The 23,752-nt window shown below is 54.5% G+C and overlaps 7 protein-coding genes across 7 annotated transcripts; 5 read left to right on the top strand and 2 right to left on the bottom strand.

The window, feature by feature from the left end:
* Positions 1-836: 836 nt before the first annotated feature.
* CCMA1212_005444 (uncharacterized protein) lies at positions 837-2,195 on the top strand (the record flags this gene model as incomplete). The annotated part of the gene is given in 5 exon segments (XM_073702702.1): positions 837-844; positions 1,038-1,183; positions 1,280-1,544; positions 1,563-1,818; positions 1,923-2,195. The coding sequence occupies 5 exon segments, from the start codon at positions 837-839 to the stop codon at positions 2,193-2,195; spliced, it is 948 nt and encodes a 315-aa protein (XP_073558864.1).
* A 591-nt stretch (positions 2,196-2,786) lies between these two features.
* CCMA1212_005443 (UDP-glucose 6-dehydrogenase 4) lies at positions 2,787-4,977 on the bottom strand (the record flags this gene model as incomplete). Its single annotated transcript, XM_073702701.1, has 3 exons — positions 2,787-4,058; positions 4,146-4,612; positions 4,851-4,977. 3 exons carry the CDS (start codon positions 4,975-4,977, stop codon positions 2,787-2,789), a joined length of 1,866 nt encoding a protein of 621 aa, XP_073558857.1.
* A 3,375-nt stretch (positions 4,978-8,352) lies between these two features.
* Positions 8,353-9,921, top strand: CCMA1212_005442 (GDP-mannose-dependent alpha-mannosyltransferase; the record flags this gene model as incomplete). Its single annotated transcript, XM_073702700.1, has 1 exon — positions 8,353-9,921. One exon carries the CDS (start codon positions 8,353-8,355, stop codon positions 9,919-9,921), a length of 1,569 nt encoding a protein of 522 aa, XP_073558858.1.
* Positions 9,922-10,576: 655 nt separating this feature from the next.
* On the bottom strand, positions 10,577-11,725 carry CCMA1212_005441 (uncharacterized protein; the record flags this gene model as incomplete). Its single annotated transcript, XM_073702699.1, has 2 exons — positions 10,577-10,961; positions 11,100-11,725. 2 exons carry the CDS (start codon positions 11,723-11,725, stop codon positions 10,577-10,579), a joined length of 1,011 nt encoding a protein of 336 aa, XP_073558859.1.
* A 2,187-nt stretch (positions 11,726-13,912) lies between these two features.
* CCMA1212_005440 (uncharacterized protein) lies at positions 13,913-15,372 on the top strand (the record flags this gene model as incomplete). Its single annotated transcript, XM_073702698.1, has 4 exons — positions 13,913-14,003; positions 14,080-14,676; positions 14,733-15,095; positions 15,182-15,372. 4 exons carry the CDS (start codon positions 13,913-13,915, stop codon positions 15,370-15,372), a joined length of 1,242 nt encoding a protein of 413 aa, XP_073558860.1.
* A 794-nt stretch (positions 15,373-16,166) lies between these two features.
* On the top strand, positions 16,167-18,962 carry CCMA1212_005439 (Chondroitinase-AC; the record flags this gene model as incomplete). The annotated part of the gene is made up of 8 exons (XM_073702697.1): positions 16,167-16,386; positions 16,479-16,674; positions 16,740-16,782; positions 16,846-17,019; positions 17,075-17,173; positions 17,232-17,327; positions 17,381-17,530; positions 17,589-18,962. 8 exons carry the CDS (start codon positions 16,167-16,169, stop codon positions 18,960-18,962), a joined length of 2,352 nt encoding a protein of 783 aa, XP_073559176.1.
* Positions 18,963-21,739: 2,777 nt separating this feature from the next.
* On the top strand, positions 21,740-23,479 carry CCMA1212_005438 (uncharacterized protein; the record flags this gene model as incomplete). Its single annotated transcript, XM_073702696.1, has 3 exons — positions 21,740-21,889; positions 22,001-23,284; positions 23,351-23,479. 3 exons carry the CDS (start codon positions 21,740-21,742, stop codon positions 23,477-23,479), a joined length of 1,563 nt encoding a protein of 520 aa, XP_073559175.1.
* Between the last annotated feature and the right edge of the window lie 273 nt (positions 23,480-23,752).

The raw sequence follows: 23,752 nt of genomic DNA, 5'->3' as shown, positions 1-23,752 counted from the left end.
CGTGGCTCAAGCACTTGACCAAGTCAGCACGGTACTTGTAGCACGAAGCGCATCGGCTTCACCAACACTCGTATCAAGTCTATAACCCAAGCTCCCGTCCCTTCCTCTCAAACATCTTATACAAAAGTAAAACCATTCAAGCAAGACTGCGTGTCTCGAAACCTCTAAAAGGAGCATCGTCTCGCACACCATCAACTCCCACTCGCAGCTCAAGCGTCCAAGCCAAGCCCACCCGACATGAGAAGAGCATCGAACTACCTAACATGAGCTTGAACGCTCGCACTAGAAGAAGAGTCTCCAGGCACTAGAAGAATCGAAACGTCGAGGTTAAGCCCAAAACGGCTTTATGCCACGAACTCGCCAGCCAGGAACGCCAATCACCATCGAGCCCAAACAACGGTACTAAAACGATACTGGGTCCCCCCTTTCCGAGCTTGAAAAGTGAAGCCCAAGCAGAAGGCTTAAACCCCTTAAGGCATCATGCCACGAGCTGATCGCCAACATCACGCATCCCGAAATACATGCATCGCCTAAACGCAACCGAAACCCCAACACCAGCACCCAGCTGAGCAGAAACAGCCTCCTTCAACGTATCGTGATTCGTCCGTCCCAGGGACCCGGCAGTGCAAAATGCCCCTGTGGAGATCCAAAGGAAGAATACTCCGTAGTCTCAGGGGGATTGTTTGCCCCCCTTCGGACGCAGCCGCAGCGGCAGCCACGAGGCAGGCTTGTTAGATCGAAGTGCATAGTTTGCTTGTATGGTCTTGGTGATTGACGACGGTTGACGGTGGGTTCTTCACTGGCGTGACGAGTTGAGGCTGGGAGTTTCCATCGTAATGGATAAGTATGTAGTTGGCTGTCGAATTTAAAAAGGGCTTGATGCCCTTTTGTTCTGGTGCTATCCGTTGAAAGTTGTAGATACATTCAACCACTCCTCCTTTGTTAAAGCAACGCTCTGCGGCTACTATCAATTCAGTGTCCAACCACCTCCCAAACTCCTTCAGGAATCCTACAAAGCACGAACACCACAACTGAAGACAAATGCTCAACCCCCACGAATCCCTGGGCATAGCCCAAACCATCTTCTACATCCCCATCGTCCCAGCCGCCATCAGGCTCATGCGCCGCAACGGCCAGATCCGTCCTCGACTTGCCTGGTGGCCTCTAATTCCCTTCAGTCTGAGTACGGACCCCTCTCCTCTCTGCATTCGTCCTTCAACAAACACCAAGGGAAAGCAGATGTTGGATACCTAGATACTGATCCTCGCCAACGAAACAGTCCGTCTCGCAGGCGGCCCCGTAACAATCGCCCTCGAAAAGTCCCCCAGCATAGGCCTCTACTCTGCCGCAATCATCCTACTCAATGTAGGCGTCGTGCCGCTCATCATAGCAACACTTGGCTTCGTCCGCATCATGCAAGTCCACCCCTATATCCTCCTCTACCCTCCTCTCGTCCCCCTTTCCTCACTTTCCCCCCTCTTCGCACCCCGTTCAACCATAAAAGAAAGAAAAGAAAGATATGAAAGGATTTCTAGAGCTAATCTGTGAGGGTGAAAAAACAGCCTTCTAGACAACCACACCTCCCCCTCCCGCACCAGAACCCTCACAGCCCTCATGCGCGGAACCATCGCAGCAGCAATCTGCCTCCTCGCCGCCGGCGGCGGCATCTCCTCCCTCGACACCCCCTTTGGAATGCATCTCAGCCGCACCCTCACCCTCGTCGGATACATTGTTTTCGCGGTAATGCACATCGTGCTCATCGGTATCATGGGCTTCTACTGGAGGAGGAGGAAGACTCTTCTGCCCAGCAGTCGAATCGTACGTCAACCCACCACCTCCATCAAATATCTACCAATGTCATAACCAAGAGCACTCGCTGTGAGGAGAAAGTATATGGATGCTGACAGTGTCCGATAACGCAGGTCCTCCGAGGCGGCCTCCTCGCCTCCCCCTTCCTCATCACCCGCACCATCTTCGGCCTCCTCGAAGTCGCCCTCCAAGACGACTCCTCCTCGCCCTTCAACCCCGTCGTCGGCAACGCTGTGGCGTTTGCCCTCATGGCTCTGCTGCCAGAGTACGTCGTCGTGCTTGTGTACTTGCACACTGGCTTCTCGGTTGCGCCTGATCGGGGAGTTGTTCGAGAGGTTGTGGAGGAGGAGACGGGCACGATTACCTGTACGCAGGAGGCTGTTTAAAGCAGTGTCTAATTGTCCGCCCTCTACGTTCGTTTGAAGGCATAACGATGTGTTTCCCACTATATGGCATCAGGCTTGAGATGTTCCGTTGGAGGTAGTTTGGAAAGGTTGGGTTGCTCACACGGCAAGCAGCCATTGATGATAATGCCCAATATCTCAATTAATGAAGAGAAGTTTGGACCTCCCATTTGTTCATAGTGTACACGATTTGATACTGCTTTCTGGTCCATATCCACCCGCATCCATACACACATTATTCATATAACAGGTATTCTTGTCTAGATTGTTGAATCTATCTCTAGAAGTTGTGACTTGGTCACAACTGTGTATGGTGGCCGTATCGTCAATTCTTTTCCTCCCAATTGCCACCAAAGCCAGCAACGCGTATCCCTACCCAAGTCATGCAGTGTGTGTCTCACATCTGCCGCCATACAATGTCATCCCAATGTTTAATTAAAACAGATACAAGCAAGTTTTGTTCTAGGCCAGCCTGCGTTTACCAATGCACAGCCTCAAAAAAAGGAGCAGCTACAAGGTCGCAGCGCCGCCCTTTAACAAGAAGAAAAACCGTCAACATGCTATTAAACGCTCTTAGAATCGGTGCTGGCGGCCGACACTCTCGACGCGGACTCCCAGCTTGACCATCTCGCGAGAGTCAATGACGCCACGGCCATCAAACACCCATCGGGGCTTGGCCATGGTATCGGCAATGCGCACCCAGTCCAGGCGCTCCTTGGGCTTGTACTCTTCGGCGCTGCCCATTCCGGTGGCGAAGCCGTTGTCCTTACTCTCGCGGGCCTGGATGCAGTCGGGGCAGTCCTCGGGGCAGTCGGGCTCGACGTTGAATCGATCCAGGGGATCGTCAGAGGTCTGGCCGTCGCGCTGCACCAGGTGCTTGTGCAGCGCCAGCAGGTCGTTCTCGGTGGGAGTCGACTCCTTGAACGGCCTCGGGTCGGACTTGGGGTTGGGCTTGCGGCCCAGCATCTTGGGCACGGCCTGGTCCACGGGTGCGGGAACAGGCACGGCGACGGGCTGGTTGCGGAACTCGTCGAACTCGGTGGCGATGACGACCGCCGTGCTGTCCTTGCAGGCGTCGTAGGCGTTGCCGTACACGTGGACGCTGGCTGCGATTTCGGGGCCGAGGAGGGCCTTGATCTCGTTCTTGACGACGAATGGGTTGCAGCAGGGGTCGAAGACGGCAATCTCGCGGGGCCGCTCCTCCAGCAGCGTCTTGATCATCTCCAGAGCAGGCGCCTCACGGGTATCAGAGGTGTTCTTCTTGAAGGCATAGCCCAGGATGGTAACCTTCTTGCCGACGAGGGTGTTGTTGAGGCACTTGATGACGCGGTTGGTGAATCGATCACGAGCGTACTCGTTCATCTTGACGACCTGTCGCCAGTACTCGCCGACTTCTGGCAGGCCCATGGTATCGGCCAGGTAGACGAGGTTGAGGACATCCTTCTTGAAGCAGCTTCCGCCGAAGCCAATACCGGCCATCAGGAACTTGTTGCCGATACGGGGGTCGACACCGATGGCGCGGGCGACCTCGTCAACGTCAGCGCCAGTCTGCTCACAGACGGCGGAGATGGAGTTGATGCTAGAAATGCGCTGGGCCAGCATGGAGTTGGCGACCAGCTTGGCAAGCTCAGAGGACCACACGTTGGTGGTCAGGATACGGTCGCGAGGAACCCAAGCAGCGTAGACCTCGAGCAGAGCCTCGGCGGCTCGCTTGCCAGAGGGGGTGGGGGCAGAGCCGATGAGGATTCGGTCGGGGTAGAGGAGGTCGTTGACGGCGGTGCCGGCGGCCAAGAACTCGGGGTTGGACAGGATCTCGAAGTGGACGCCAGGGCGGTGCATGGCGAGCTATAACAAGCAACAGTCGTCAGCAGCACATCACGGCAAAACCTTGATGCCACAGGGCCTTGGTATACGCATTCTGCCGCTACTTACCGTGTCGGCCACCAGCTGTGCAGTCCGGCAGGGAACAGTGCTCTTCTCGACGATAATAGCGCCCTCGCGCGCATACTGGGCCACAAAGCCGGTGACGGCCTCAAAGGCGGTCATGTCGGTTGCGCTGCCGGCACCAACACCGCGCTCCTTGGTAGGGGTGTTGACAGCCACGAGAACCATGTCGGCCTCGGCGATGTGGCCGGCGACGTCGGTGCTGAAGAAGAGGTTGCCCTCGCGGCGAGCCACCTTGACCTCGCCCTTCTCGGAGGCGGTTCCCTCGCTGGGCTCGCCCGAGATGCTCGTCTCGCGGCCGCCATCACGGGCAATGCGGACGATGTCGTGCAGGCCGGGCTCGTAAATGGGGGGATGGCGCGAGTTCCATCGGCGGATACGGGTCACGTCTCGGTCGACAACGGTGACCTTGATGTGCGGGTTCTGGAAGGCGATGACCGCGGCGGTAGGGCCACCTGTTGCGCGAAGCCGGTTAGCACAGGTCGGCAGTCAAGGGGGATATGATCGTGTAATGAATGAACGGATGAACGAATTTTGCATCTCGGCAGAGTTGTGCACAGCCAGCCGGCCACGACGTGTCCTCTGCTCGCCTGGCGGAGTCCCCAGGCGGTCGACATACAAGACTCGCAAGGCTCCGTCCACCTACACAGGCGAGGGCACATGGACAAGAGGCAGGCCGCAGGGGTGACTCACCGACATAGCCAGCGCCGACGCAGCAGATGTTGCGAATGGCAATCTTGTCGCCGTTGACTTCCTTTGCGGAGCCATTGAGGCTCAGGGACTTGACCGAGTCGACAACCGCATCGGTAAGAGAGGCCATGGTGTTGTGTTAGGCTGGTGGATCGCAGGGCCAAAGAGAGAAAGAAGAGCCGAGAAAACACAGGCAATGGCTTCAACGAGGGGATGGGGATCCTTGAATGAGGGTATATGGATCGAGCCCGGGAACCGTCTGGCTTTGGTTTTGCGAGATATAAACGAAGACACAATGCTGGCACTAAAAAGCAGAAGAAAAGGAGTTGGGGATAGCAAAGTCGCAGCTTGGCGGGAAAGGCAATAGTCGGGCCATGTTGGGTGCGATTTAATCAGCAGAGCGGGAATTGCACGCGCGGCTAGGCCCGATGTGGCAGCAGCCCGTTATCGATGGACGCAGGCCCTGAGGAGGGCCCTGTAAGTGCCCTACAATGCGAGCCCTGTAGAGCGTTGTATAAGAGCCGGGTTTAGCGTCGTTAGTTTTGCCTTTAGTATCTGCTTGGAGGGGTCGAAGTGATGATCGGATGGTGGTGATGGACGCGACCGCAAGACCCCTGATGCTAACGCAACGGGACCCAGCCGTGACATGTGAATGCGAATCCTCAGTATCAAGTGCTTCAGCTGCAGTCGCAGAAGCATCAGATGGTGACAAAAAGCTCACTCAGCTTCCAAATCGTCAACTGCAGGCTGCAAATCAGATACTTGCACGTAACCACTTCCGGGTGCGTCCAGCATGTGCAAAATTCGTCCCCGCGGTGTCCGGATCCTTCAGGGACGCCGCCGCGCTAGGGAGCACGGAGGGGCAAGCCACTCAACCCCGACCGGCGATGCAATAGGCTGAAGTCGTTCGTGTTTGATTACGACAAGAAACTCAAATGAGAGTGGCCAAGTTGGCACCCGGTTCCGCGGTGTTACGAGTACGAACCGGTGGCTGTTGGCTGTGCTCTAACTGTCTTTTCAGGTACGAGGTGCTCATCAGGAACGGCGTCCAAAACTATCCGTCATCCCACACAAAAGCGGTGAGTTTACTGCCAAGACCCTCGGAGCAGGCATCTCTCGTTTCTCTCGTCCACATCACTCCAAATCGCCTTCTTTTCAGGCTTCACCTTGCTTGTCTTTACCAACGATTTCTCGTCAACCAGCGTCATGCCATCCAGCGACCGATGACCAGCTGCGAGCACCTCATCTGAACCATTTGCCCGCCAGCCAGTCCAACCCCGGCAGAAGCACCGCGGATACACACGTGGTTCCTGCGTTGCCGCTTTCAGGCTTGCGCGCTTTCGGACGCTCGTGGCCCATGGAGCTCGTCGTGGAGGGTCGCTCAGCATGACAGGCCTGCACAACTGCGACGATGACGAGGGCACATGCTTTGTTATGAGGAGGACATGTCAGTACCTAACATGACTACGAGACCAGGCAGACGACCGGTACCAGACAGAAGAGAGCATCGGGATCCTTCTTGAAAGTTTACTCCTTACATGCTACGGAATGCTTGGTACCCGCATCCCGTCCGATATTATCCACACCATCGTAAAGGACCCCTGTTGCCTCCCCATACGGTTACGCCATATCAAGCGGACCGACCGTGCGCGCCTTGAAGATTGCATGTCCATGTCCATGCCATGATACGGAGGGCGGACGCGCCTATTACCGCTCACACCATAGCTACAGGGCTCACGCGACACGGTTTTGTCTGTCGGGGTGAGATGTGACGGTTTCGGAGTCCTGTCGCCTGGATACCGTTTAGAAGAGCTGAAAACTCTTCTGATAGCGTCGCCTTCAACGTTCTTGATGGTATAACGACCGGAGCTTTACCAAGGAGCGGCGTCAAGGCAACAAGGTCTCCTGTTCAGTGGTCGTATCAAAAAAGTCAGCAATGTCAATGACTCTACATCCAATTATGGACAACGCCCACGACAACAAGCAGCATGAATGCTTTCAGCAGTTTCAATCGCCGTTGAAGCAGCACTCGATGCTGCTCTTATCAGCGCTCCGTCTCTGAGACCCCTTGGTTATTCTAGGTTAGCAACCGTGACATCTGCGAGGGTCCTCACCAGTCTATACCAAAGAACCTGCGTCACATGCCAGACCAGAAAAGAAAGAGACAAGACCCCGGATCAATCAGTCTCTAGCCCATCCATTTATGCGCCCCATGCGCGGCACGCGAATCGTACATGCTGCACTCCATCTTCACGTCAAATCCGCTCGTGGCTTGCTTCAACAGTTTCCTCCTAGTCCTGTACTACTATAAGTCTGGCTCCGAGACGCCAGTCAGTTGTACAAGGCATCACACGTGACGCCCGTCTTGAATGACCTTTTTCTAGGTACAAGACTCAAAAAGCCCTCGATTTCCCACGATCTCTTCCGTTGCATCAAAGCTGCTCGCGGCCAACCAGACCAGACACGAGGGTCGTCCTCAAGGCTGTCATTCGCAGACCGTTTACTTCAAGCCCGCCACAGCAGTTGCACTCGCACGACGTTCTTCTGCTGCTCTTCCATTGGTCAGCGCTAGCAATGTGGCTGCGCTGCCGTCGCTGATTCGTCCATCTGGGCTTCGCGCGAGATCTCGCGAATACATTGTATCCCGCGTGAAGCTTGTCTTGACTTGCAGAAGTGGGAAAAGAGTGTGAACAATGCACGGCGATCCTTTAAGAGATATGCCGGTTGTGGTTTGGGCCACAGGATGGAATCATGGAGTACTTTATACTACTATCCCTGTACAAGCAAGTCTTTGAGCAGAAAAAAAAAAGATGCAACCTACTATACACAGCCGATGAGGAGGATGAGGATGTGGTTCGCCTCTGGACAACAACTGTGCTGCTGCCTCACCAATAGGCATCTACTGCGGCATCAGGATCAGCCCTACATCACAGAGAGTGGTATTCTATACGCCTGCTTGAAGAAGGAGAGAAAGAAAGAGACTGCCAAGGCATGAGGCACTGACAGCGCGCTTACCTCGCCACATCATGACCGGCCATGCCATATACAGATCTGGGGCAAGTATTACTCGAGGATATGCCTCTCTCATACCTCTATTCCTATCTCTCCTCTCCCCACGCTCTCCAGACTAGTCGTCCCCCCCTCTCGACGAACTGCATCCTGAGCCTGTTCCTCGTGCCCACTCCCGCGCCGTCCTATTGCAGCTTCCCTTGACCCTGAAGCCACTCCCGTCATGCGCAACATATCAGGCCGATCCACGTGGGACTGCCCTGCTCAGACCTCGTTGGGCGTCCGACTTGCGGCGTCTGGCAAGACAAAAAGCAAGCTCACTCGCTCTGATGCCGTCGTGTGTATATCCTATTCGTAGCATCTCTCCTGATAAGCACTCCATCCTCTCACCCTCATCCCCTATAAGTCACTTCCTACAAGCAGAGCTTCACTACCTCTTCGTCTCCCTCTTGCTCTCCCCATTTCTCTCACTCTATCTTCCACACACAGAACCGCCATGGCGTCAACGTCGGTCGCTGCATCGGAACAGGCGCAGTACCCAGAGCATGATCTGTCCGAGTTCCCAGCCGCCCTCAAGGGGAAGCGCATCCTTCTCTGCACCGAGTCTTTCGGCCCAGTCAACGGAGTGAGCCGGACGACCCTCATGTTGGTCAACCACCTGCGCGATCACGGCGTCCAGGTGGCGGTGGTCGCGCCTCACAACCACACCAACCACAACACCTTTTCTCCTCCTCCGTCGCCCAGCCTCTCTCCCGCGGACAAGCAGCCCGAGGTCCGCGTCACGGGCTACCCCCTGCCGTTCAACCCGGAGCTGTCCATCGTCTATCCGGTCCGCAACTCAACCCTCTACTCTCGTACTTTTGGCAGCGAGGCGCTGCCTGATCTCATCTACCTCGCCTCTCCGGCTAGTCTGGGCTTTCAAGTCATGCTGCAGCTGAGACAGCAGCCCAAGGAGAAGCAGATCCCCGTCGTCTGCAACTTCCAGACGGACCTGGCGGGCTACTGCTCGATTCTCTTCCCCGCGCCGCTCAGTTACGCGGCCGTCTTCGCCTTTGACGCCGTGCAGAGCTACCTCTTCAGGCACTCTTCCATCAAGACCATCTTCTACCCTTCCCGGTTTGTCAGGCGGTACTTGGAAGGCCAACGGGTCCAGCCTAGCAAGCTCGAGATCCTGACGAGAGGAGTCAACACCACCATGTTCAACCCGAGCCGCCGGAGCGAGGCCCTCCGAAGGGAGATTGCGCCCAATGGAGAAATCATCTTTGTCACCGTTTCTCGAATTGCGGGTGAAAAGGGCTTCGAGTTCCTCGCCAAGGCGGCCAAGGAGTTGGACGCCAGGGGTCTTCCCTTCAAGATGCTCATTGTCGGGGGAAACCGAAACCCGGACGTCGAAAAGGAGGTACAGGAGCTTTTCAATCCTCTCCGGGCAAAGGGCACCGTTACCTTTGCCGGCTTCAAGGTCGGCGAGGACCTTGCCACGTATTACGCCAGCGGCGATGTCTTCCTGCACTGCTCCGTCACGGAAACCTTTGGCCTCGTTGTGCTCGAGTCCATGGCCAGCGGCGTCCCGGTGGTTGCTCGTGACGAAGGCGGTCCTTCAGACATTGTGGCTGATGGCAAGACGGGCTACTTGGTGGCCCCTGACGACCTGGACGGGTTCGTCGCCAGGGCCGTCCAGCTTGCCGAAGATCATCAGCTGCGCTTCAAGATGGCCAAGGAGGCTCGTCTCGCTGCTTGCGAAGCGACCTGGGAGAAGATCAACAACAAGGTCGCCTGGCGCATGGCCGACACCATTGCCCAGCGCGAGCGGGAGCAGGAGGGATTCAAGCCGCAGCCTACCAAAGCCGCAACGACCACCGCCCAGCAGCTGGTGCCCGTGTACGGCTGGCTCATGATGAACAATGCCCTCCGGGAGACCGTCACGCGTGGCGTCGTCGATGCGCGGCTGATGGGCGGCCTGGGCGTCATCCTGAGCTTTTGGGTCGTTACTGGTGCGTATGTGGTGTTTTCCGAGGGTCTCTTGTGGGCCAAAGGCAGGATTCGCAAGGCTGCGCCGGCGAGTTGATCTTGTTCAGTTACGGTAGGATGTGTAATGACTTTTGCTTTGGGATTTGGTTTTTTTTTTCTGTCCGGGATTTCGGGTATAGGATGGACGGGAGCCGGTGTTGAGGGCGCGCTGTATGGGGGGCTATTGCGATATCACATTTCATATGTTTCTTTTCTTCTCTCTCCTCTTTTACTCCCCTTTTTTCTCATTCCTGCACATGGATTTGTCTACATGGTATAGACTTTGAGTTTTCTTATGGAGTAGAAAGTACGAGACGTGCGCTAGATGCATGTCTCATGACGCTGATGGATTCATGACTCTCCTTTTCCTACTTGTTTACTTTGTATCTCCTGGCTTTTCCTTTGGAGTATTTGGCGAATGATGATTGCATGCTGGATATACCCTTCAAGATTGACTGCACATGAATTACATTGCCTTTTTTTTTTTCTAACTAGACTTGTAAAGAAATGCCATGCTATATGGAGTGCATATGTGTGTAATAGTAAAAAAAAATATATAGTAAAAAACCGCCAAATACGCCTGGGGAATCATAACCATTCTCACCCATAAACCCAAATTTTTTATCCCAAAAAAACGCTCAGACTAACCAACCAACCCTCACCAGGAATCTCATCCTGCATCGCCATCCTTCCAAGCGGAGTGGATCATGCATTTAAAAAGTCCGGTAAGCAGCCGCATCCCTCGAAGCATGCACAGCCCTACGCTTATAAGCCGCAACATGCTGGATGCGCTCATAGGTGCCGAAGCCGTACGCCGCGAGCCCAATCGCCAGCCAGACGGAGGTGACGATGAGCCCGACGGGGAAGATGAGGATGTTGACGCCGGGGAGGATGAAGGCGACGGTGCCGTTCTTGAGGGCGTCGTGCTGCTGCGTGACGGCGAGCTGGGCGGCGGCGAAGTCGGAGAGGACGACGTCGGTGGAGAAGACGCCGACGAGGAAGACGGCTTCGTTGAGGGAGACGTTGGAGCTGATGCGGCCGTTGGGGGTGATGGCGGAGAGGGTGAGGGTCGGGAGGACGAGGGCTTCGAGGTCGGCGCTGGGGGAGGGATGTTAGTTTTATGATTTACTTGATGAGTTTGATGACGTTGCATTTATATGGATGTCGATTTATGTAGACATGTAGAACACACGTGTATATAAAGTGAGGGAGTACAGAGGGGAGTGTAAGACTTACATTGACAAGTTGTTCTTCATGCGGTCCTTGTCAATCTGGCCAACCAGCATGTACGACTGCAGCAGAGTCGGGGAGCTGGTCTCGACATCGGCTCTCTTGGTGACGTTGACAGACGGGCTTGACCCAGACTTTGCGTCCGCCGGCTTCATGGGCGTCACGCTGGCGCCCTTGTACACAACGCCGACCTGGATCTCACTCGGCGGCACGCCAACAAAGTCGTCTCTGGGGGCCGAGATGCGATACAGCCGCAGGTCTGCCTCGAACATGCCGGTGGTGACGTCTAGCATGGGCAGGTTGTAGCAGATGCAGTCTCCCGAGGGGTTTGAAGTTCGGGTGATGGTCGACAGGCGCTGCTTGCACGCCACGTCTGTGAGGTTGTTCCAAGCGGAGAAATCCAGCGATCCGTCGGGCAGCAGTGTGACATCAGGTGGTATGCTGGAATTTGTCGCAGCTCTTGCGTCCAGGTCACGGGCTACAGCTGCGCTTTCTTCTGAGAAGCTGAGGAGTGAAGCATAAGGCTTTGAGAGGACATCGTCGGCGCGGAGAACGGAGCCTGCATGGAGTGCATTCTGAGCCAGGGTGGTGGTGGCGAGGAGAGTTGCCGCCAGAGTGAGTCTGGAGAACATATTGAATGGTGGGTTCTGAAAGTTTCTGATGGATTTTGAAGACGAGTTTGATCGCCTTCGAGTGGATGCTTCCAGAGCAAGCAGCGCGAGGCAAACAAAAGTGAAGATGAAACGAAAGAAGAAGAAAATAGAAAACAACGTATTATTACAAGATGGTCCCGACCAGCGGCAAATAGAAGAGAAAGTCACTCGTTTGTTGCTTCGTTTGAGCTTGTCCAAGCAGACTGACAAACACCAAAAGAAACAAAACAAATCAAGCAAGATAGATATATGAGCAAAAGGGGAAGAAAGAGAGCAAGACGGTCGAGATGCACGGTTGAGGCGTGAAACGAAAGGCCTCGCTTAAGACACTTCTCAGATCCGACTCGACACAAATCCATCAGAGGATTATTAGCTTCATAATTCTCTTCTTTCCCCTTGTCGACGGCATCAATCAGGCCATCTTGGCAAGCGCAACAGCTTTTCACGGCTTTCCACCGCAAGACACGAAGCCAAGGCGACGTCAACTCGCCCCGGCCGTCGCAGGTGGGTTTCCAGGCAGCGTTAGAGAACTCTCAGGGGCCTGGCCTCCAGGGATGTTGCCTCTCTGGAGAGTAGCACTACTGCTACAGCTTCCTACAGACAGCAGACGCGCGGGAGTCGGGGGAGATGTCGAGCGGTGCCTTGCGTGGTGTTCCATCTCGAGTTCCATATCCCGGAGCCCTGTCGGCCGAGCCAATACCGTGGTTCATGCAATCCTTTCGGCTGCCCAGCTTGAGCAGTCGCCTGGTTTCGCTAGCGCTGCTAATGTTACGCTGGCTGTTTGGGAGGAGTGGCACCGCCTCGGGCTGGTGGAGATTTCGGGCTGCGCAGCCAGTCGGACGGCTTCATCTGGCTGTTAGGCGCTCGAGTCCCTGGACAAGGGAACAATTGGCTTTCGATCGCTGGGTCGGAAAAGGACCAAGAGATTGCCCAAGATTTTTGACCATTCGCCTGCTGTGTATGGTACGAGGAACACGCGGCACGATGAGATGCAGCCGATGCGATGATGGTGGTTTCTCGCGTGGACGTTGTGCAACTTTCGCGGCGTCATAGAATCTTTGTTTCGACTTCCAAGTTTCCCAACTCTGGCTTCGTCCTCATCAGTTTCGCATCACATTTCTTCTGCGCGCACCACATCATGTCTGGTGTTCTCATGTAACGTCTCAGGCCAGGAGCTCAAACCAAATCTCCGACGCGATGCCCTGTAACTTCGCGGCCTAGCGCCTCCGTCACCCCGCGAGGGTCTCGGATTGGTGGTTTCAGGCAGTCGGACTTTTCACAGCTGCTTCAGTTTCTCGTGTGAAACCGAAAGAGTTGCCAGCTGCTGGTGATGTTTCTGGGAGATTCAGGTGGTAAGACGCAGCCACCAGCTGCTTGTCGTCTCTTCCTTATCTTGCTATCAGCGACTCGTCTGCGGCAGCTGCGGCCATGGCGGCTTCTATTTCACCCGCGATAGCATCACTTCCCAATTGAGCAACTACTGTCTACACACTGTATGACACTGTGCTTATCTCATGCTCTCCACCATTTCAATGCTGGCGATAACCCCTCACTACAGTGTCGATCCTTTCCGCAGCCATCTAGCATAAACCACCAACAGCCTTTTTACCATCTGGCATCCAGCCTTCCCCGCGATTGTGATGCGGAGAAGCGATTGTTGATTGGCATGCGATCCGCGCCAAGTTTGTTGACGAGGACCGGATATCCGAAAACAGGCTGTTATGGCACCCTCCGTCCCACGCCTATCTTGCGAGCCCAATTACGAGCGAATGAGCAGCAACAGAATCCCTCGGCACGACGAACATCCCGGTGACGTCCGAGGAGAAAGTCGATTCTGCCGTGTCATGAACCGAAAGTCGAAGACGGTGTGATAACGGCTGGCGATAGGGGACGATCACCTATCATGGCGGGGGTGAGCATCTGGAGCCTGCCATGACGCTCGAGTCGATGCCCGTTGATACGGATATACCATGGTGATGGCGATGGTCATCATGCACACACATTCATTCAACACCCGGCTATCAATGGCCAGCTATCAGCCTCCACAGAGCGTTGCAGTGCAGGATGCCACAGGTCTCTGCATATATATCTGCCACAAATTGCAACCAGATCGACCCGGACAATTGAGAACATTGCAAAGAGTATCACCAAACAGATCAAGACACCATGCCGGGCAAGATCCGAATAGCGCAAACCGTCTCCTTGGACACTCCAGCTGCAGAGCAACCAGCTTTGCATAACCGATGGCATCCCGACAGTGAGTTCAGGACCACATCCTCTTACTACGCGCCGAGAGGATGACATAGCACTGAACCATATTAACCCGCTCATAGTCCCTACAATCGGCACCATCCAGCCTGGAGAAACTGTCAAGATTGAATGCGTTGACTGGACCGGCGGTCAGATTGGAAACAACGACAGTGCTGAGGATTTACGCACGGTAGACCTGAGTAAGATTCATTACTTGACCGGTCCGTTCGAGATCAAGGGCGCCGAACCAGGGGATCTGTTGGTCGTCAACATTACGGATGTCCAGCCATTCGAGGACTCACCATGGGGATTCACGGGTGTCTTTGATCGCCAGAACGGCGGAGGTTTCCTCGAGGATCACTACCCCAAGGCTGCCAAGGCCATCTGGGATTTTGACGGCATTTATTGCACCAGTCGACACATCCCGGGGGTGCGGTTCGCCGGCCTGATTCATCCTGGAATCCTTGGCTGCGCACCGTCACATGAAGTTTTGGCCGAGTGGAATCGCCGCGAGGGCGATCTCATCTCCTCGTGTGTCCATAGCCATCCCAATAAGGTTGTCGCGCAACCGCCGTTGGCGACGAATGTGCACGCCGGACAGGCCACCGGGGATCTCAAAGCAAAGATTGGCCGTGAAGGAGCCAGGACTATTCCTGGACGACCGGAGCACGGAGGAAACGGTATGTCACTGAAATATACAGCAGGGTATGTGCGACGCTCTCTAACAGCCATCAAGTGGACATCAACAACATCTCGAGAGGATCGACGACATATCTTCCGGTGCACGTCGAAGGGGCCAAATTCTCAGTCGGCGACCTCCATTTCAGCCAAGGCGACGGAGAGATTAGCTTTTGCGGTGCGATTGAGATGGCAGGGACCATCACGATCAAGTTTGATCTTATCAAGAACGGCGTCAAGTCGCGGGCCATCAAGAGCCCCGTCTTCCGACCGGGCGATGTGGCCCCCAATTTCGGCCCCGGACGGTACCTGACATTTGAGGGATTCTCTGTAGATGAGAATGGCAAGCAGCATTTTATGGATGCAACGGTGGCTTACCGGCAGGCCTGTCTTCGCGCCATTGAGTATCTCAAACAGTTTGGTACGTCACCACGATCCTTTGCTTCAACCACTACTGTCGTCCTCCTTCTTTGATCCAGCTTCTAACGACCTCTCCACATGGCACAGGATATTCTGGGGAGCAACTGTACCTTCTCTTATCGTGCGCCCCCATCAAGGGATCAATTGCGGGGATCGTGGACATTCCGAACGTCTGCACCACACTAGGAATTCCGATGGACATTTTCGACTTTGACATTTCTCTCGAAGCTGAACCCAAGAAGCGTGATCTCGGGTCATGTCCAGTTTCCAGCATCTAACGGAGCTCTGTCAGCACTCGAATGGAAGCCGTCTGTTGAACCCACTTGGTTGACACAAGATGAAGCAATACCGGCATTAATTATTTATTCAAGAGCAAATTGCAATGCCAAGCCCCATTTCTCAGCTAAGTCTTCTGCTGACGTGACAGAGGCCTGGTCTTCATCGTTTATGACGGTAACAAGGCTGCCGTGTAACCCGGGCGATGTGTTATTGCTTCTACGGCGTACCGGCGTTTTCATTGGTGTAGAATTTTCCTTGCGGGCTGATTGTCAGAAGCCAAATGCTCCCGATCCCCTCAGCTTGACGATGCTCTGTGACCCTCCGCCATCCTCCTCGGCAGGCTGTTCCGATAGTTTTCGAGGCTTCTTAGACTACAGATAGTGTCCCCTACAGTCTACTAGCTGAAATATATTGCATTCGAACATGCGGGGAAAACATTGCTTTCAGCCGCCAGGCACAAGTCCTCATGGCGTCCCCATATTTACCCCGGACTCTAAGGAGGTTCGATGCAGACGAAATATCCGCCAATCAGGTAGACGAAGCATTTGTCCGCCAATGGGACGAGTCATGATCTTGTCAGCATGGACAAGTTGGGAAGGAGATCTCCTTTTTTCGCTATGGATATAATGAGGAATCTCCTTTTGTGAAGATTGATCGATTTCGTGATCTAGCAACAGCTCAAATCGGTCTCGCTTGCGTCTCATCGTCAAGAGAGCTGCTGCTGCTAGTCGGGACCCCCTGACCAGCGCCTCGGAGTTGGAGTGTTTGACAATTCGACAGACACGGGCAAATCATGAAGGTCAATTCCTTGGTGAGCCTTGCGGCTGCAGCTGCGGGAGTCGCGCGAGCGGCGTCCTCGTCGGATGATCTCGCGCTCTTTGCGAAGCGGAGGACCGCTGATCTCGCTCAATTCCCTGATCCTACGTGGTTTGCAAAGATTGATACGTGGTTGTCTTCGCAAAAGGATGATGGCACCTGGTCTGATGTGAATTATCTGTCTGGATGTCCTGCGCGTAAGTAGACCACTACGAAAACCGCGTCTTGTTTGGCTTATGGATGAGATAATGGGTGTTTGTGAAAGTTGTGCTGACATGCGCGGTTGCAGAGCGTGCCAATTGGCCTATTCAGGAGCATTGGAACAGATTGATTACCTTTGGGGCTGCGTGGAGCGGTGTCAATCCTGTTGTTTCGAGCAGCTGGGCGAAAGATCCGAAGCTTCTGGCTGCCGTTCAGAAGGGACTGGATTACTGGTTTAGCAATGACTATACTCCGGCTGACTGCATGGGAGATGGCGGAGACGCGTGAGTTTGCACGATGCATAATATCGTTGTGCTCTTGCAATGGATTGATGCTAATGTGAGCTTAGATCAAAGGGATGTCCTTGTGGTACCCCTGGTTTGTGGAATACGGTATGATTCTATCTGCTACCAAGGATGGCAGCGCCGTTGAATCTTCACTGACACATGCATTAGAACTGGTATGATCAGGCCATTCTGATTCCCCAGCTGTGCTCGACTGCGTGCCTCCTCGTCAAGGACGCAAACCTCACCGAGACGCAGCGAGCGGGCTGCGAGCGCATTCCGTATCGAGCGTATGCTCTACGAGACGGCACCTACGGTACTGGTGGCCGCATGACCGGAGCCAACGTGAGTCTGACTGGTCCTTTCTGCTGGATACATGTGAGGCTGATTTGGTGTGTAGATGGTCTTGGTTATGCAAAACTCGGTTACCTTGGCGCTTTTCACGGATAACAGCACGATCTTGGCGGATTCTATGACTAGAGCCATGTCGGTGATGACTGTGAGTGAAATCTTGGGGTCTATATCTGGCTGGGTGAGGTGAACTGACTGTGAGCCAGTTTGAGGATACTGCTGGCGCAGATGGCATCCATCGAGACGGCACGTTTCTGCAGCATGACGGTCTCTTGTACAACGGCAACTACGGCAAGGACTTAGTAAGATTAAGCCTCAGCCTCACGTTTAGAACTCATACTGACACTATATGTAGTTGAATGCCTTTATTCAACTCGAGGGAGAGGCCATTGGAACCTCATTTGCTGCCAATGACGACACCCGAGAGGCCATGTCTACTTACATTAAAGGCGATGAGTGGATGATTTACACAGACTCTGAGACCAGAACAGAGCATTGGGACTTTGTAAGCACACTTTCCTCCCCCCTGAACAAGAAGAAGAGTCTGATACTGAACATGACAGAATGCCATCGGCCGCTTCGTCTCTTTCCCTACCGTCGACTTGCAGGCCAGCGCAGACATCAACTTCAACGTCTCCAAGCTCGCCGCCGCCGTGGCAGATTTCACAGGCTCATACGCCGTCAACGACACCATCCGTCGCCTCCTCTCCAACGGCACCGAGAAGCTGACGGGCAACAAGGGCTTCTGGGCAAGCGACTACATGGTGCACCGCCGGCCCAACTATGTCCTCACGAACAAGATGATTTCCACCCGGTCGGCCAACTCGGAGAGCGTCAACGGGGCCAACCCGTACGCCTATCACATGGGCCAGGGCACTCTGTATTCGTACGTCACGGGCACCGAGTACAAGGACATCATGGGAGCGTGGGACTGGAATCTGGTGCCTGGAACGACTACTCTGCTCGACCAGCCCAAGCTTCAGGCTTCTCAAGTGAAGTACGACGGGTTGAAGGACTTTGTTGGCGTCGTCAGCGACGGCAAGTTCGGTGCTGCCGTGGAGGACTACGTCGATCCATTGACGCAGAATCTTTCGTACCGCAAGTCGTGGTTCTATGTGGACGAGGGCGTCATTGTCATCACCACCGACATCAAGAAGAATGCGACCGCCGGACACGCCCCCGTCATCACAGTGCTGGACAATCGCGCCGCGGAGTCTCCCAAGGCCAAGGCTTTCGTGAAGAACGGCCCCCTCGCACAGACGGGTGAGCAGCACGTCGCCACGGACACGCTCTACTACGCAAATAACGGCTACCTCGCCTACGACACGCCCTTTGAGCTGACGCTGTCCGTGGGCAAGCGAAGCGGCAACTGGTCCGAGATCTCGACCTCGACTCAGGGCGTGGAGACTGTCGACATCTTTTCCGCTTACACGACGATCAAGGGCGACACGTTCACCTACGGCTTCTTCCCGTCCATTTCATCCCAGAAGCTGATCAAGGAGCTCGAGAAGCCGACCTGGACGCCCATCACCAAGAAGGGCATCTCCGGCATCTACGGCAAGGACAGGGCCAGCCTTGCGTTTTGGCCCGGCGGCGCAAAGTCCGTCGCGCTGGATTTGAAGGACCTGGGTTGGGCTAATGGTGGCACGCTTACTTTTACGTCTGATCAGCCGGCGGTGTATCTCCTTAGCGGAAAGTGCAAGGATAAGGGCAGCCTGCGGTTGGTGGTGACGCTGGCTGATCCTACGCAGAAGCTGGGCGTGGCTTCGTACTCGATTAAGATTGCGGGACGGAGGCATAAGGTGAGGGAGATGGGGAGCAAGAGTGAGGGGATGGAGAGGAGGGGAGATGGGGGGATTGGATTTGGGGTGAGGTTGCCTGCGGGGGGGTTGGCTGGGTCGTCGGTGAGTCGGGAGGTGATTTTGGAGTTGGAGTAGAGAAGACGTTGGATGGTTCTTTCTGAGATTCTGATGACTACTCCATGGCAAGGGATGTGTTGAATATGGATACTTAATAGTAATATGATGATCTGATTGTATTGAATACACCGTACCCTGGGAAGGGCTGGGCGAGACATGACCCATTAGCACGGTGTCAGGGTAGGCAACGGATTGATTACCCGTGTGCTGGGAGACACCAAGACGAAGCTGTAAGCAGGGCTAGTTTTCTAGAAAGAAATCTCCTCTGCAGACGTTACTCCTGTGCCTCACATCTCGGTCTGTTGGCCGATTGGCTTGTTGGATGTAAGCACATGGTCACGCCATCCGTTTTCCCTTCCGAACCCCGTCCGAGTATGTGCTTTACTCTAGCTCTGTAGCACTAGTTTCAGTAAATACTAGTCTACAATATGTTGCAAAGATTACTGAGACGTCAAACGACTGTCCTGTTATGGCATGAAAGGGCAATTGCGTGATGCGCTAGGCTATCGAAGCGACGGTGGAACATGGATCTACAATACATGGGCGGTGGAGTTGCAGCGGCACAGACGGGCCGTGGGCATTGCATTCATGTACGAGTATAGTAGAAGAAGAGTAGAGCATTGGGGAATCTCTCCAGATCTATATTGAAGCGTCGTTGAGCAATCTTGAGGTATTTGTTAAGCATTGTCGAAATGACTGGATTATACCAGCACTTCATGGCAATGTTTTGTTTCGTACCACGGCCAATTGGTAACTCACATGCATCTTGTATCAATGCCATCATTTTCGCAACTGATGCGGAGCAAGCTCTTCAAGCTCATGTCCCTTTTTACACTAAAACTTTGCCGGTGATGCATTGATTCCAGTCTGGCGAGTCCCCGCCAATCCTACCGGTTAGCATAGAACATCCTTCTCGAATTATAGAGCAAAGATACGGCCGTATTGATGCAACAATGCTTCGGTCAGATCGGATTCCATCGTCAGAAAGTCAAATCAAGAACTCGGCTTGCAGTGCGGCCAAATCCGGTCACACACAAGACGGCCGAGGGGCACACCGGCTCGATAGCCACAACGCCACCATTTCCGTTTCCTATGAAATTTCTCCTCTTGGCTACTTTCGGTGACACGTTGAATGGCTTTACATGACTGCTGGTAGTGCTATGTCAATTGCGGGCGTGGCATCAGAGGCGGATTCCATATGAAAGGGAAGGGAAGCTTGAAGAGCTAGAAGCAAAAGCAGCTTGTGTGTACCCCTGTCAATCTGTACATCCATTCCTGCGCGGCAATTTCGGTGAGATTCAAGGCTTCTAGGTACTAAGGACATGGTAGTTGTCGACTTGAGACCGACGAGACAAACCAAAAGGAAATCAGTTTGACCCGTAGAGGAAGGCAACTACCCAGATGTAACGACATGTGAGGAATCAGAAAAGCAGGGCCTCCGTTTGATATCGACTGCTACAAGCATCTAGGGTATGGAGCTTACTTTCGCGGGCACGTAGCTGTAAGATTCTCGACCTTCGAGGCTGGCCGGGCCCTGGCGATCTGCGACGGGGCGGGACTACGGCTCACGTCAAGGTTCCACGCCTGCTGGAGTGCGAGTACTGCCGAGGCCAGGGCGACTTGTGATGATGATGATGGACTTGTTACGTTGTGCGAGTAGCCGCCATGGAGAATGTACGTGCCAGTTGTCTTGACCTGTATCATCAAGTACAAAGTGAGCGCTCTCCTCGAAACTTTTAGGGAGAGTCACATGCATCCCGTCTTGCCCAGCTCCGACGACTGCCAGAACGTCTCTCTGCTTCACACCCTCCCCTTCGCCAGCTGAGCCTTTTCCCCATCAACAAGCATACCTACCTTCTTATTCCTTGTACTACAACTACTACTCGCATATAGTTGTACATACGAGTTCCGCCCCCTGCTTCAAGCACGGCCTCGCCGACGCCTCGCCTGCCCCCAACTCTCCCGCAAGCCACCAAGGCTGCTGCAGCTCCGTCCCCCCCCCCCTCCAAGCTGCCGATCCCCGTCCACCAACAGCCCTCTCGGACGCCTTTCCCTCCCGCCGTGGTCCCTGCACGGGCATCTGGATCGTGATTCGTGCCCGGGGCAATCACCAAGAGCTGCACGATATTGCGCCATCGTCATCAGCCAGTGACAATCCCAGCTCAGTTGCCTTTTTCTGAAGTTGGGACAGAGGCAACTTTCAATTGACACCCAGGCCCTTGACTTCGGTATTGTCAGGCAGACAAGGGGGAAAAAAAGGTGGATGTGAAGAGACTTTTCCGGCTTGGAGGAACCACGCGTATTCTTACCAGCATTGTATCCATCCATCCCGTCCCATTCTCCGCCGAGTTGTTGTTAGCGTCTGCGAGATCAAGGCATCGAGAGGGCGTGCGTGATAGAAGCCTAGCGTCATGTACGACTGGCCTTGAACCGGGAGCTTCAGTCTTTTCCGGGTTGCTGCTTGGAGCACCTGCACCACCATCTTGATTTGATCGTGTGCTGAGGTTGCATTGCGCGGAACCTCTGCCCGCGTACATAATCTTCGCTCCGTCGCGTTTTCTATCTTGTTTGGTCGGCATCAGAGCGACACGCCGTTGTCATTCATCATCGCCATCTTCTCGTTCTTTAGAGTTGGGGCTCGCCTTGTTGTTGTTGTTGTTGTTGTTGTTGTTGTTGGCTTGCACTGCGGGTTCTTAATTTTGATTTATTGCAGGAACTCCCTGCTTGAGTTGATTTAACACTCTATTTTTTTCTTTCTTTTCTTTTCAGTATATCTTGGTGCCACGATCGCTTCAATGGCTGCTTCGTCGGCCGACAGCAAGTCGGTGCCGGCCCCGGATCCCGTCGAGACGAATAGCATCTCCGCCAGCAGCGACGACGATGTCATTCCCAAGGGCGCTCTCGATCCCGTGTACGAGGCAAAGGCCAGGGTGCTGAATCGTGCTGTAAGTCTCATCTCATGCATTGTTGACTTTTCAGATGTCTCTGCCCATGGTTCATCAATGCGCCGCGCTCCGTTTGTTGTTTAAGCCAACTGACGCACCAGATTGATCCAGATCCAAGACATCGGGATGGGATGGTACCAATGGCAGCTCTTTGCCGTCGTCGGATTCGGCTGGGCCTCCGATAATCTGTGGCCCATCGTGACGTCCCTCATCTTCACCCCCGTCAGCAACGAGTTCTCCCCCAACCGCCCGCCGCTCCTGACGCTCGCCCAGAACATTGGCCTCTTGGCCGGTGCCGTCTTCTGGGGCTTCGGATGCGACATCTTCGGCCGCAAGATTGCCTTCAACTTCACGCTGGGCTTGACTGCTCTCTGGGGCTTGGTGGCTGCCGGAGCGCCCAACTTTGCGGCCATTGGCATCTTTGACTGCTTCTGGTCCTTTGGCGTGGGCGGCAATCTGCCCGTCGACTCGGCCATCTTCCTCGAGTTTCTGCCCCAGACGCACCAGTATCTGCTGACGATCCTGTCTGTTGACTGGGCCATTGCCCAGGTCATTGCCAACTTGGTGGCCTGGCCTCTGCTGGGCAACCTGACGTGTGCTCAGGACGAGAAGCCGTGCTTCCGGCACAACAACATGGGCTGGCGCTACTTTTTGATTGCTATGGGCGGACTGACGCTGCTCATGTTCCTGGCTCGATTCGGGCTGTTTTCCCTCTACGAATCACCCAAGTATCTCATGGGCAAGGGCCGGGACGAGGACGCCGTGCGCGTCGTCCACGAGGTTGCCAGGCGCAATGGCAAGACGAGTTCCTTGACTATTGAAGACCTCAAGGCTTGCGAACCCGAGGGCTACGTCGCCCAGACGGACCTTTCCACTGCCGTCAAGAGACACTTGGTTGAGCAGATTGACACCACGCACGTCAAGGCTCTGTTTTCCACCTTCAAGCTCGGGCTGTCCACCGGCCTCATCGCCGCCATCTGGGCCCTCATCGGCCTCGGTTTCCCGCTGTACAATGCCTTCTTGCCCTTCATCCAGGCCAACAAGGGTGTCGATTTCGGGGACGGAAGCACGTACATCACCTACCGCAACAGCCTGATCATTGCCGTGCTTGGTGTTCCCGGAGCTCTGATTGGAGGTCTGCTCGTCGAGCTGCCCCGGATCGGCCGCAAGGGAACGCTCGCTCTTTCTGCAGCCCTGACGGGTGTCTTTTTGTACTGCTCCACGACTGCGAAGAGCAGCGAGTCGCTTCTCGGGTGGAACTGCGCGTACAACTTTTGCAGCAACGTCATGTATGCTGTGCTGTACGGGTACACGCCTGAGATTTTCCCGACGCCTCAGCGAGGGACTGGCAATGCCATTGCTGCTACTGCCAACCGCATCTTTGGCATCATGGCGGTAAGTGTCCCTAAACCTGGCTATTTGTTGAAGGTGATTAGAACGTTGTCTGACTGGTTGTGATAGCCGATTATCGCCATGTTTGCCAACCTCGAGACGTCTGCGCCAGTGTACACGAGCGGTGCCCTGTTTATTGCTGCCGGTGTTCTCACCCTTTTCCTGCCGTTTGAATCGAGAGGCAAGGCGGCTCTGTAGAAGTTTGAACGGTTGTCGAGGGGTAGAATGTTGGATAGAGCGCTTGTATATAGAACAAAAGAGTGAGGTTGTGGTATTAGTCTTGGGTGAAGGAGTAGCGAGGACATGTGATACCCTGGGTGAGGCAGTTTCTATGATGCATGATTATGTTTTATTTGGCATGAATTGCAGCCAACTTGAAGCATGACATTGGTCTAGTCGGTCTCGCGAACACCCCATTGTTGTCAGTGTGAACGAGTTCAGCTTCGAGAGTCTGTTGATACGGCATGCCCG

Source organism: Trichoderma ghanense, assembly GCF_004382785.1.
Source record: "Trichoderma ghanense strain CCMA-1212 chromosome Unknown scaffold_5, whole genome shotgun sequence".
NCBI lineage: Eukaryota > Fungi > Ascomycota > Sordariomycetes > Hypocreales > Hypocreaceae > Trichoderma > Trichoderma ghanense.
The sequence above is the reverse complement of the archived record's forward strand: the minus strand, read 5'-3'. Positions and strand labels throughout refer to the sequence as shown.